The sequence below is a fragment of the Prinia subflava genome, chromosome 15 (genome assembly GCF_021018805.1).
Source record: "Prinia subflava isolate CZ2003 ecotype Zambia chromosome 15, Cam_Psub_1.2, whole genome shotgun sequence".
In the NCBI taxonomy this organism is placed as follows: Eukaryota; Metazoa; Chordata; class Aves; order Passeriformes; family Cisticolidae; genus Prinia; species Prinia subflava.
The window spans coordinates 14,364,503-14,376,469 of record NC_086261.1 but is presented as its reverse complement, the minus strand read 5'-3'; the positions used below and the strand labels follow the sequence as shown (position 1 = coordinate 14,376,469).

Below are 11,967 nucleotides of genomic sequence, written 5' to 3'. Positions count from 1 at the left end.
CCGAGCCTCCTTCCCCGGCCCTCAATCCCCGCCCGCCGCTGCCTGAGGCGGTCCGAGCCTCCTTCCCCGGCCCTCAATCCCCGCCCGCCGCTGCCTGGGGCGGTCCGAGCCTCCTTCCCCGGCCCTCAATCCCCGCCCGCCGCTGCCTGAGGCGGTCCGAGCCTCCTTCCCCGGCCCTCAATCCCCGCCCGCCGCTGCCTGAGGCGGTCCGAGCCTCCTCCTCCCCTGTCCCTCATCCCCGGAGGCGCTGCCGGGGTCTCCCGCTCCCGGCGTTGCGGGACATGCCGGGACGGACGGCCCAGTGCCGCCAGAGGCTGCGGGACCTCAAGGTGCGGTGTCTGAGGAGGTACCGTTGTGGCATTTCTATGGAGAAAAACAACCAGTTTTCAATGAGGCCCCAGCTTTGAAACGTTTGATGGTTTTATACAATCTCAGCCTCTAGAATGGGATCGTTTATGGGAAAAAAACAGTTGCTAAGAAAGACGCTAGAATTTTGTTGAAGTAGATAAGAAGCCTCCTGAGCCCCTGTATTTTAAAGTGTTAAAAACAAAGCTGTTGAAATTGGCACCGTTTAAGACTTCCATTTGCCTTCGCCTCTGAGGTACTCGTCTCACTCTTTTTAAAAGCCGCTGCCGTGTCCGCGGGCAGAGCGGCGCTGCCCTGAGGGGCCCTGAGGGTGCCGGGCCCGCCCCGCCCCGGGCGCGGCGCTCGGGGGTGGCGGGAGAGCCCGGCGCCTCACGGAGGGTAAAGCAGCGAGCCAGGACTAAGGCGGTTTGAGCTCATACCTCTGGGAATGACTGCTCTGAAAAACTCCTCCCGCCTTTTACACTTGGCAATATTAAAATTTGGCTTTTGTCTCGGAGTAATTTCGTACCAGTTTTTGGTGATGGAGTTAGCAGATTACTAGCAGCTTTTCCAGTTACTTAGCTCGATCTTGGGTGTGTTTGAAAGCTGAGGACTGAGGCTGTGTTTAGTTTCCTCTTCTTTTAAATTTGTGAGTAGAAATTCTTAGAATTGATATTTGACAGTATACAGCACTAGTACCCTGCATTTACTGAGACTCGCTTTTTTTCATGATAGGACACAAGAGGTCCTCACATTTCCTCTGTTGCTGTTTTATCTTGGTTTTAGTGTTGCTTTGAATTGAGAATTGTCATTCAGATGTCAGTACTGGCTGTTGTGCAGAATTCTCGTGATACTGATTTTCTTCTGGTAGCTTTATACATAGTTAACATGTATATTAATGTTGCTTTCTTGTGTTTGTGACTGTATCTGTATTTGCATTGTTAGATTGCACTTGGATTGTAAATTGGGGGGAGGAGAGATATTCTGGATAACTTTTTTACACATTTTCAACACCCATTTGTCTGTGTCATATGGGTATTACCATAATAATGCCACAGTAATCAGGCGCTAACAGTGGCCGGTTTGGATCTGTTCTAAGGGCTGCACAAGACAGTAATAAACTCGTGAGTAGTTATTTTGCCTAAGAAAATTATGCCTGTGTGGAGATAGCAATACTGTCTTTCGCCTAGTGATCACTGTGTTGAGACTCCCTGTGGGCACTATATTGAGACTCCCTATGGGGAAATTCATTATATTACATTTAGCCTGCTAAAGCAACCATTACTTTATTATTATTATTATTTTGTCCTTGAGGCAAGACATTGTCTTGTGTAAAACATCTTTTTTTTTTTTTTCAAAAAAGGTAATTTCTATTTATTATGGATAAATTTGGCTTAACAAAATGGACTCAGAAACCTCCCTTTTCTAACACAGTGTATTTCTTAAACTAGATAGATGAGATCATAAAGCCAACAGATTGTCACACAAAATGTTCCTTTCTGTTTACTTTCTTTAACATTAAAACTCCCTAGAAGGTTCCTGCTCCTCATAGCAAAGCTGGCAGCTTTCCCCAGTTTGAGAGACATGGGTCTAGCATGTTTCTCAAGCTCTTTACTCATTCCTCAGACAGGGCTCAGGCCCATGAAGCCTTCTCTCACAGGATATCTCTTCCAGGCAAATTTAGTGGGGTCTGTGCATCCTCCCATCCACCATGTGTTGAAAAAGCAACTTTTTAACCCACTGCAGAAGCAAAACCTGTCATTTTTCACTTATTTTAGGTTTTCATAACTGTGTGTTTACATTTCGTTTTTTATTTTTAGTTTGTTCAATTGTAATTTTTTGTAGCTCTGTAGCATCTTTAAGGATTTTCTTTTATCTCCACAGCTGCCATATTAGGTGAATGTTATTATTTCTTCTTTATCTGTATGCAAACAGAATTTTGAACAGCTTTCCAGTAAGTAAGTCCCAAAAACTCAGTGGGGATTTTTACAGCATCAGTGAAGGACAGAACTTCTCCCATTGCATGTGGTTACACCTGCAGCAGCAGTGGGCTCTAAGGACTCATGCAAGGTAACAACAGAATAAATGTACAGGCAGCCCCTCTGAATCAAAACTGTTCTTTTTGCTAACAGAGTAACTCTTTATGAACAGTTATTCTGCAAGGAAGTATTCTGCAAGGCTTTTGTCCATCTCGGATTCCTGGCAGCGGCTGTTGTTCATCCTAAAATTCATTTGTTTCAAGCCCGACCCTCTTGTTCATTTTATTTTACAGAACATATCTTAAATCACATTTTATATACATTATAACACGAATGATTCTATGTCATTTATTACAAGAGGTACGAGTTTATACTTAAACTACTGTTGCATTCACACTACATAATTTACAGATGCAATTTAAGGTACTCTGACCTGTTTGTTGGAGGTCATTAAACTTACAGCTCCCCTAATAAATCAGGTCAGTCACCTGCTGTGACAGCCAGGGCTTGACACATTTCAGAGCAGAGAAACTTGCAGCAAGGGCTGTGTGGATCTGCCAGCCTGGTGTGTCCTGCTGCCTGAGCTGTGGCTGTGCCCAGGTGAGGCTATCGCAGCTGTCAATACTGCTGGGGTGTGTGAGTAACAGTGCATTTCCTGCTCTGGGATTTAAACTTGGAGAGCACATGAGCAGGGGCTGTTATAAATGCCAAGCCAATTCCAATTAATAAAATAGAATTTTATTAATTAAAGAATTACAGGATAAAATTTTGGGCAAACCAACAATCAGAAGCACAGTGTCAATGCCCGGGATCGGCACTGAGTGAACCTCATTTACAGCCTCTATAGCACCGCAACTTCCCTTGTTCATGAATTGGCCCCTTTCGGGGTCCCTGTTTTATACAGTTTATTTGGCCAGCGGCAGAGCATTTCCCCACACTTTTTTGTCTTTGGGGTAGTTTCTTCATATTAATTTCTGCTGTCCGGTTTGCTGAATGGGATTTCCCCGCGGAGAGAGGGGTGCTAAGTTCATTCCTCCGGTGTATGAATGGGAGGGAAAAGGTTCTGAATGAGAGGCGTCCTCCTGGTTGTATCTTTGGCAATGGCTGGGCGTTTCGCAGTTCTGCTGCCCCTGGAGGACTGATTCCAATCTTGATTTGCCCTTTGTTCTGGTGTCAATAGTGGGCTCCAGGCAAGGTGTTGTCCTTCCTGGAATAGCAGCCCCTGGGTGTTGCCTGTCCTGAAATTAGTTGGTTTTGTGCCCGACCTGCTTGTATTTTATTTCACAAAACATATTTACATTTTACATACACCAAAACCACAAATTAATATACAATATTTATTACAGAGGCTATTTAACCATTGTCTTGGGTACTATGGGCAGTGACATGGCAAGACTATTCTATATATACTGTCCTCCTTACTGAACTTTACCTTGCAACTGATGCAAGATGTTTGTTATTTATTTCTAATAGCTTAAAACTGCTTGATTTGGCAAACAGTTTTTAAAAGCTGAAATACAGTGAAATCTGGTGGTACTGGTAGTACTTAAGGTCAGTTCTTGCTGTGCACATTGAAAAGCATTGATTTGTTACAGCAACATGCTGGCAGTAAGTTTGCTTATCACCCAACTGGCAAATAAACTAATCTTTGATCAATATGAACAGATAGAAGAAGTGCAGAAGAGTAAATTGGAAGATCATCTGAACTTTGAAATGTGCAAACTAATAGGAGTGAAAAAGACTTTGTGCATTATAATGTCTTTAAATTTTATTCAAGTAGCACAGCAAGATAATTGTGCTTTGAGGTGTAGTTACCACTGAGATATGCTTGAGAAGAGCCAGCTGGTGTAGTGTACAGTGATATCTGAATCCTCTGGCCTACACTGTAACCACAAATTAACCTTACCTGGTTAATGCTTTCCATTAAGCTCTGCTGATGTTTTACTGCTGTTAGCTTTATTCAAAAGATAGAGACTTTCTGATGTGTGTGTCATCTAGGGTACAGGGGAAGCAGCCAGGGATATAAATGCAGGTGAAAAATGAAGAGATGGGATGTCAGGTTTTCACTGTAAGAGTGCTGTTAAGCATACAGCATCACAAGATTAAAAGATATGGAGCCAGTTCCACCCCTGCTGTCAATTAACTTCTGTATAATGACATTAGAGGTAATATGGCCATTTATATTTAATCTGATTTACATAGATGGGCAGCTTGAAGTAGGTGGCTGTGAATGGAACGCCATTTCATGCAAATCACTTGCCTAAGTATTGGCCTGGTCTGATTGAGAGCAGCTGTTATCTCTTGCATTTTAGTAGCACCAGATCAGAGATATTAACCATGCTTAATTATACATATAACCACTAAGGCCAACGATGGAGCTCATTCAGATTTGAGGACAGGTAAGAACTTTCAGAACAGTGCAAGTTCTTAGTCTCAAGGAGCCCTTATAGTTGGTTTTTGATTAAAAAAAATGAAATACTGTATTTTATAGATTTTTTTAAAACTATTTTTAATGTTCTGAATTACCTGTGGGGAACTTTTTGTAACATAATAGGAATCCAATGCCACTACACACCAGGGAAAAGCAAAAACCATGCACTAGTGGCTGGGAAAACAGATCGGTTTAGCCATGTAACAGGCGGTACGAGTTTATGATATTTGAACAGATATTTGCTGCACTCTTGATCTGATGGTAAATCATTCAGTTTGCATTTTCCTTACCACTGTAGCTTCTTCCTTCCCTCTTATTCTGAAACTGTGCTGCAATATGCTCTATTGCTAGAATGCATTTCTTTGATGTTACAATTCTGATGTTTGCTTATTGCTAATAAGCCTCTTTGCCAACATTCTCTTTCCAAGGCATTTATTTTGTGTATGGAATATATCTTGTAATTTTTGTAGCTCAGGGCAGTGCTGATTTGTAGCTAATCAAACCTGCATTTCTAAATGTTATAATTTGAATAAGCCATCTCTTACAAGTCTGTGGTTCAGCACTTCTTAGAAAGTTTTTATTACATATCCAACACACTTCATAGGATATTTTTGCTATGTATACAAGATGTTTGCTTTCTCTGTTATTTTTAAATGTTTGTTTTTTGTTGTTACACGCCAAGATAAAGTGAGCTCCTATTGTCCAATCCTGCTATCAGGCCAGGATCATTAGAAGCTGTAGGTAACAGCACAAGAGAATTCTCCAAGTGTTTTTATTGAACTTGCTATCTTGATGAGGAAATAAAGACCACTGGCAGACTGCAAATAAAGAAGTTGGGAATTTTCCTCTGTTCTGTTCAATGTGCATGAATGGAAAGTGAACTTATAATGAGTCCTTCTTCCCCGTTGCCATCCTTTCTCACTCAGACTTCTTCCTGCTGTTGTTATAAGAGCTTATCCTTCTGCAGATGTTAGATAATATGATTTTGTCTCTCTGCTTCTCATAGATGCTCTTTTATTTTTTTTTATTTTCCCGTCAGCGGGGTTGTTGGTGCTCTAAAAACACCCCGTGAGCCCTCTACTGGCACTTTCTGCTTTTGCTTTAGGCTGTGGTAGCGGTTTCTCCTTCCCAGTTGTGCTTGATGAGCCTAAGGAAGCAGGTTAGAGGCTGTTAAACTACTTTAATCTTGCTGACTTTTAAAAATTTAGTTAATACGCGAAGGAGTCCCTGCGTTCAGTGCTGTACCCGGCGGTTTGGGACCTTTGGTCGTGCACGCACATCCTCACCAGGCACGGTGCAGACACGAACATTTCCTGCGGAGCTCCCGCGGCTCCTGGTGCTGGAGGGAGGCCCTGGGGCTGCACCCAGCCGGGCTCCCCGGGGCAGGGCAGCCCCGGCTGGGCTCTGCGCGGTGCCCGTGCGCTCCCTCGTTCCCCGGCTGGCTGGGGGTGCCAGGCAATACGGCTGCGCCGCCCAGCGCCGCCGCCTGACGCAGAGCTGCTCCAAAACCTGGAGGTGCCGTGAGGAGCGCCCTGAGTGAGCCCCCGAGGCGAGAGAGAGCTGCATTCTGCTGGGAGCGGCTCTTCGGGGTTTGGGTTATAAACGCTCCGTATGTCTCTTAGAAAAGCATCTGAAAAGGAGCAGATTGGTATCCCTGCTTTTGCACACCTGCCTGTGATTTTAACGCTTTCCTTCCTGGCAGACTCTAGTCAAGCCTTTGCAAAGATTTCCCAGACTGTGGCTTTGCTCGCTGGGCAGGTGCAGTCCAAACCACTTCAATGCAGGCTCTGGGATTTTTTCAGCACGCTCACGGAGTATACGTGCTCTAAATGCCTACAATACAGAGGAATCCAGCTACTTCTAATGGGATGCATTTGCAGAGAGAAAGAATTCCTCATTTAAGATGGGTAATAAGCAAACTATATTTACTGATGAACAGCTAGATGCCTACCAGGTAAGATATCTTGGTTTGCATTAGGGGACGTAAGGGAGTAATTTATGATTTGGGCTTTTGTTTGGTTTGGGGAGTGGTTTTGTTTCCCAGTATAATTGAAAACTTTCTTTGTAACCTGCATGTATGTATTCTACTCCTCCTTCCAGCAGCTGTACTAATATTCTGAGGCTGAGTTGTTGAATATACTAATTTAATTCCCTCTCTGTATAGAGGGAGAAGGGTCACATCCTCAGTGTCTGAACTAGGAAGCAGAATAACGATTGTGACTAGCTTGACAAAAGTGTAGCACCTTCTCTCCCCAATGCCTTTGCTGACAATATAGCAGAAAGGGAAAAAATAGATTTTGTCTAAATTCAATCTTCCTAAGGATAAGTCAGAGGAATATGCTTTTTGTAATTCCAGAATAGGTGTCATTATGCTTGCATCCTCTCCTGGAAAGCAGTTTCTTACCTCATCATAAGTAAGTGTGCATTTTGTGTCGGGGATAACTTGGTACTTCTTTATTTACTTAACATTACATCAGCTGCTTTTAAATAGGGTAAAAAAGAAATCCCCAGGTTTTAGTAATGTTTCAGCACACTGCAGATCTCACTGAAATGGATTGCAGAAGCTGTCTTCACAGTGGGCATCTTGAACAAGTTTCTGGAAATACAGTGAGGCAAAGTGTTGAGTAGAAGTGGGCTAAAGAAGGAGGCAGCTGACTACTCATTAAGAGAGGCAGCTAGGGTTGGCTGCATTGCTCTGTTCTCCTACATGAAGTGACAAACATTGAATTAGAAGCACAAGAAATCAAGATTTAATTTATCTTGTGGTAACCAAGGGACAGATACAGACCCTTAATGGACTGGGTAACTTAATAACATTTTACATTTGTGATCTTTGATGAAACCCATTGAAGTAGAAACTATTATTTTAGTTACTATTTTTATTTCAAGTCACTGCTAAGATGGACTTGTCACAGGTGTAGATATTGAACCACAGAGTGAGGCCAGGTGTATATGCTAAAATAGTTTCAACCATTATCCCACACTGAAAGTAAAGCATAAATTAAATGCTTTTATAAATACCTAGCAGGTTTTTTGTCATTGTAGGAAACGTGACAATGAGCCTTTTTAATTTCCACTTTGTCACACTTCTCACCAGCAGTCTGTAATGTATTAATCTAAGTTAATGATCTTAGACTTAGCAGTCCAAGATCCAAAAAAGCTTTTTCACATCCCTGCTGGATAGGCAAGAGAGAAATCAAAGATCTGTAAAGCACCAGTGTCTGTCTTCCTACTAACAATAAAAGTGAACACAGAACAGAGCACAACTGCAGCGAAACAAAACAAAATCCAAATGTAATTAATGTTATCTTCTTGACATAAACTGGCAAATGCAAGAGCTGAAATGTCATCCCTAATTCAGTGCTCTTCATGTAGAAATTGCCTCTCTCTAATGGCTTTTGCAGCCCCTGCCTTTCATAATGCTAGATATTTGATCTCAAAGCCTGGCAGGAGTTGGGCCCAGTGGATTGAGTCGCCTTTGGGATTTCTCTGTTACAGGCAGACTTGCAGTTCATTAGTGGAGAGCTAGACGATTTTTGACTAGTAATAGCACTTGTTATATTTGGCAAGTACTATAAAGTAAGAGGTTTCAGGACAATAACTGACCTGCAGAATTTGCTAGGAAGGTAATTTTGGTTGTGATTTGCCTCTGATCCATTAGTTTTGCATCCATCTTGAGTCTTTTAAACAAAAAGATCCTGGGCTGACTGCTGGAGCCACCCACACGGAGAGCTCTTGCCTTTCCACGGCATCCTGGGGGAGAAGGCATTTTATATAATACAAGTGGAGCTGTTTGATTTGGAGTTTGCCATCTTACCTGCCTCCTTCTCGTTTGTGGAATTTCTTCGGAATAGAAAAGGGAGGAATGGAGCAATGTTTCCATATTTTTTAGTGCAGGTTTTTCATGTCTTGAGCCAGCAGCTGAGTTAACAGGGCCTCTAAACCATGGGCCAAAGTAAAACACTGTGTGTACCACAGTCCACTTTGCAACTGTCTGTTGTGCATATCTGTACCCCAGTGATCAGGAAGGCATCTACATATAAATTGCTTTTATAAATCGATCATTGAGTCTTTTTTTTTTCCTAAAGCAGTTTCTTGTGAATTTATGTGTCTGTGAGTTAGTACTGTACTTCTTACAGCAGTACTCCAGGGTACGGTGTGCATCGTATCAGCATTCAGAAGCAAAAAGTGTCGATTTTTTTTGTAAAATATATCTTGGTTGTTCTTTTTTTTTACTTCCTCCTAGTTCCTATTGGAAGGCTTTTCAAAACCTTACCTCATTCTTAGACTTGTCATTTCTTTATTGAAATGTATTTCTGGGCATTGTATTATCTGGTTGTAACTTCTATTATTTCTGTCTTTTGTACAAATTGCTTTGGACTTATAGTACCTAATACTGTTAGAAGAGGAGAATTTTTATAACTTTTAAAAAATTCATTGTGTTTTACATGATTGTTTGATAAAAGACACTATGAGATGAAAAAGTGAGAAGTTCATGTGCTTAAAGTATGGTAAAACCTATGCAAATGGCTTTGGCTTTAGAGAATGAAGATTAAGCTGCAGAAAATCTGCTTTAAGAGCTAGCTTACAAAAATCTCACATCATTAATGTAATAATAATGAAATAAAATAAATCAAATTGTTTTATCTAAAACTTTCTGAAAAGCCTGTGTATGCACCTTTTTTGCATGTAAATTGTCATATTGAAGAGCCACTTTTTAGCAGAACTTTTAACTTTAAATTAAAGAGTTGTAAATGTGGTCATCCACAGGATGACCTGAGTGTTTTCAATGGACAAGATTTTTAAATGCTCTTGACTGGTGATGGGTAGCCAGTTGAAACTGTACAAGAGACCTGTAATAGAACTTGATAATCCTAAACAATTCTAAATTCAGCTTTTTTTTTTCTTTTTTTAAAATTCAGGTAGGTAGAGGCAAAGTAAAGAAAGGAGATTTGTGTGTAACACCTGCTGTTAAGATCATATCACCTGTTATTATGATAGTGTTCTTGTTGTCAGCTCTTTACATTTTCATAAGATTAGTGAAATGTTTTGCAAGTTAGGATTTTGCTAGCACTGGGCTCCCCATAGAGATTCACGTTACTTAAAATACTGGCCTTGTAAAGAAAGGAATTTTACTGGGCATTTATGATTCTTATACCCTTAGAGTTCTGGTTGTGGTTTTTAGGGGATTTTGGTTGGTGAGGGTTTTTTATGTAAAAAATGGGAAATCTAGCCAAGATCTGGTGAGGGAAAGGTAAGTATTGATAGGCAAGAAAGATGGGTTTCATTGCAATAAAAGAGCATTTTAAAATTAAGGTTTTAAAAGCTGCCTACTGATTTTGGAAGTGAAGTCTCATACTGAGAAAAGAAAATGAATTGAAATTTTAGGGTGTTTTGAGTGATGCTGTGCACAGATGCTTGAAGCAATGGAAAATACAAGTATGCAGTAAAGCAACATCAGAATCATTTATTCACCTCAATGCACAACATTTCTAACTGTAAAACAATTTAATTGAGTTGGAAATGCAGAGAAATTGTACTTGGGCTGTGGACAAACACCTGCACTGTTCAGTCAATCTCATTCCCTTTTCTGTGATCACTTGAATTAAGAGATCTGAATGCAGTACTAATTCAGTGATTCTTCTTTTTTTGGTTTGTTTTTGGGTTTTTTATTTCCTTTCTAGAACCTAGATATTATAAGGCATATTACTGGTTTTATTGCAAGCCATTTGTATTTGTTCATTTGTGGTATTATCTACTTTGCATTATTTAATGCAGTCTCAAAACAAACTGATGTTTACCCTGGCAGTCTTACAGGCAATATTGCAATACAATATAGTACGATGAAGTAATGACATTCTTCTTTTACACAAGAATTTCTCTATTACAGAACTCACTTTTTTCCTTTTATCAAAATTGAAACCAAAGTGCAATTCGACTATATTTCATGAGAATTTTGCAAAACCGGATTAAACAAGTTATGTTCTGATCTGTCAAGAAGCACCAGTTGTAAAGTAAAACAGGTTCATCAAGCTGTCTTGTAAAATGCTGTGCGTGACTTCATCCAGGGTCTTGGAAAATTAACTCTTTGCAAGAATACAAACAAGTGCATTCATGGTTTCCCCAGGATCTTCTGTAAAAAGTATTTTCCATTTTATACAGTATTACTGTTATTGTGCAAGTAGAGGTAGCATATTAATGGAGCAAGTTTTTTGTGAAAATATCCTTTGGTCAGGTTCTGGTTTCATGTTACCTTTTGATGCATCTGTAGATTGAGCAAAATTACTTTTGTTGGCAGCTTCTTTTCAGTCCTTGCTAATGTCTGACTTGTTTTTACTCCCCTGTTGCTCCCCTGTATGACTACATAAACCAGTTCTTAAGATGCAGATTTTTTCCTTTTGAAACTCAATGGGTGTTTTGATTGGTTTGGGTGTAATTGTGTGAAATACAAAGTTGTGTTTCGTGTCAGGTAAATAAAGACAATCTGTGTAGTTGTAATTGTGGAACACGGCCATGGGACAGTTATAAAGATGAGTTCTAATAAACAACTGAGGAAAGCATGGGAGAAGGTTTTTGAACAAACTTTGCTTGCAATTACCTATTATAAATCTCAAGCTATTCTGTAATAAGAGTCTTTGAATTATAACTTTAGAAGCTTGTTTTGTATTAAAGACTTTTAAACCGTAGTTTTACAATGTAAAAAGGCTTTCTCACAGAATAGTAAAAAAACCATCCTGGATATGGAAGAAGGATTTCAGCTCGCTGATTTATGGTTCCTGAAAAAGGAAAACTGAACATCACTATCAAAGACTGATAGACCTGGAAAATAGAAGCTGGACCCCACCACCTGGGATACATATCCTGGAATATTGAAATCTAAAATGGACCACAATAGGTATTGAATAATGACGTTAAAAATTGGAAATAGAAACTGCTGAGAAAGCTTATGAATATGTATGAATATAGCAAATAAAATACCAGCAAGTCCAGCAATCAGTGGGCAGTCAGAAGGGAAAACCCCTACCACTGCACCCAGCACACTGCCTTTACTCACACTTTACCATGCTAATTAATTAATTATTAAATTGAATTGCTGCTTGAAATATTGGCCATGTCAAGCATCTCATTTCTAACAATTGTAAAGTATATATGATGACAAGTAAGGATGAGCTTTATGGTAAAATTTCATTGGTGTTCTGATATAAACAGCAT

The 11,967-nt window shown here is 40.3% G+C and overlaps 1 protein-coding gene across 4 annotated transcripts in view; it reads left to right on the top strand.

Annotated features, from left to right (window-relative positions):
• The first annotated feature begins 203 nt into the window (after window positions 1–203).
• CIB2 (calcium and integrin binding family member 2) overlaps window positions 204–11,967 on the top strand; it is a 42,067-nt gene continuing 30,303 nt past the window's right edge. Inside the window, exon 1 of one of the 4 annotated variants that reach the window (XM_063412330.1) lies at window positions 204–329. In XM_063412330.1, the coding sequence (XP_063268400.1) occupies window positions 282–329 (48 nt within the window). In that variant the 5' untranslated portion in view covers window positions 204–281. Of the gene's footprint in view, window positions 347–5,901; window positions 6,710–11,967 lie in introns of those variants that run through there. The other 3 variants (XM_063412332.1, XM_063412331.1, XM_063412329.1) reach the window with 3 other exon arrangements.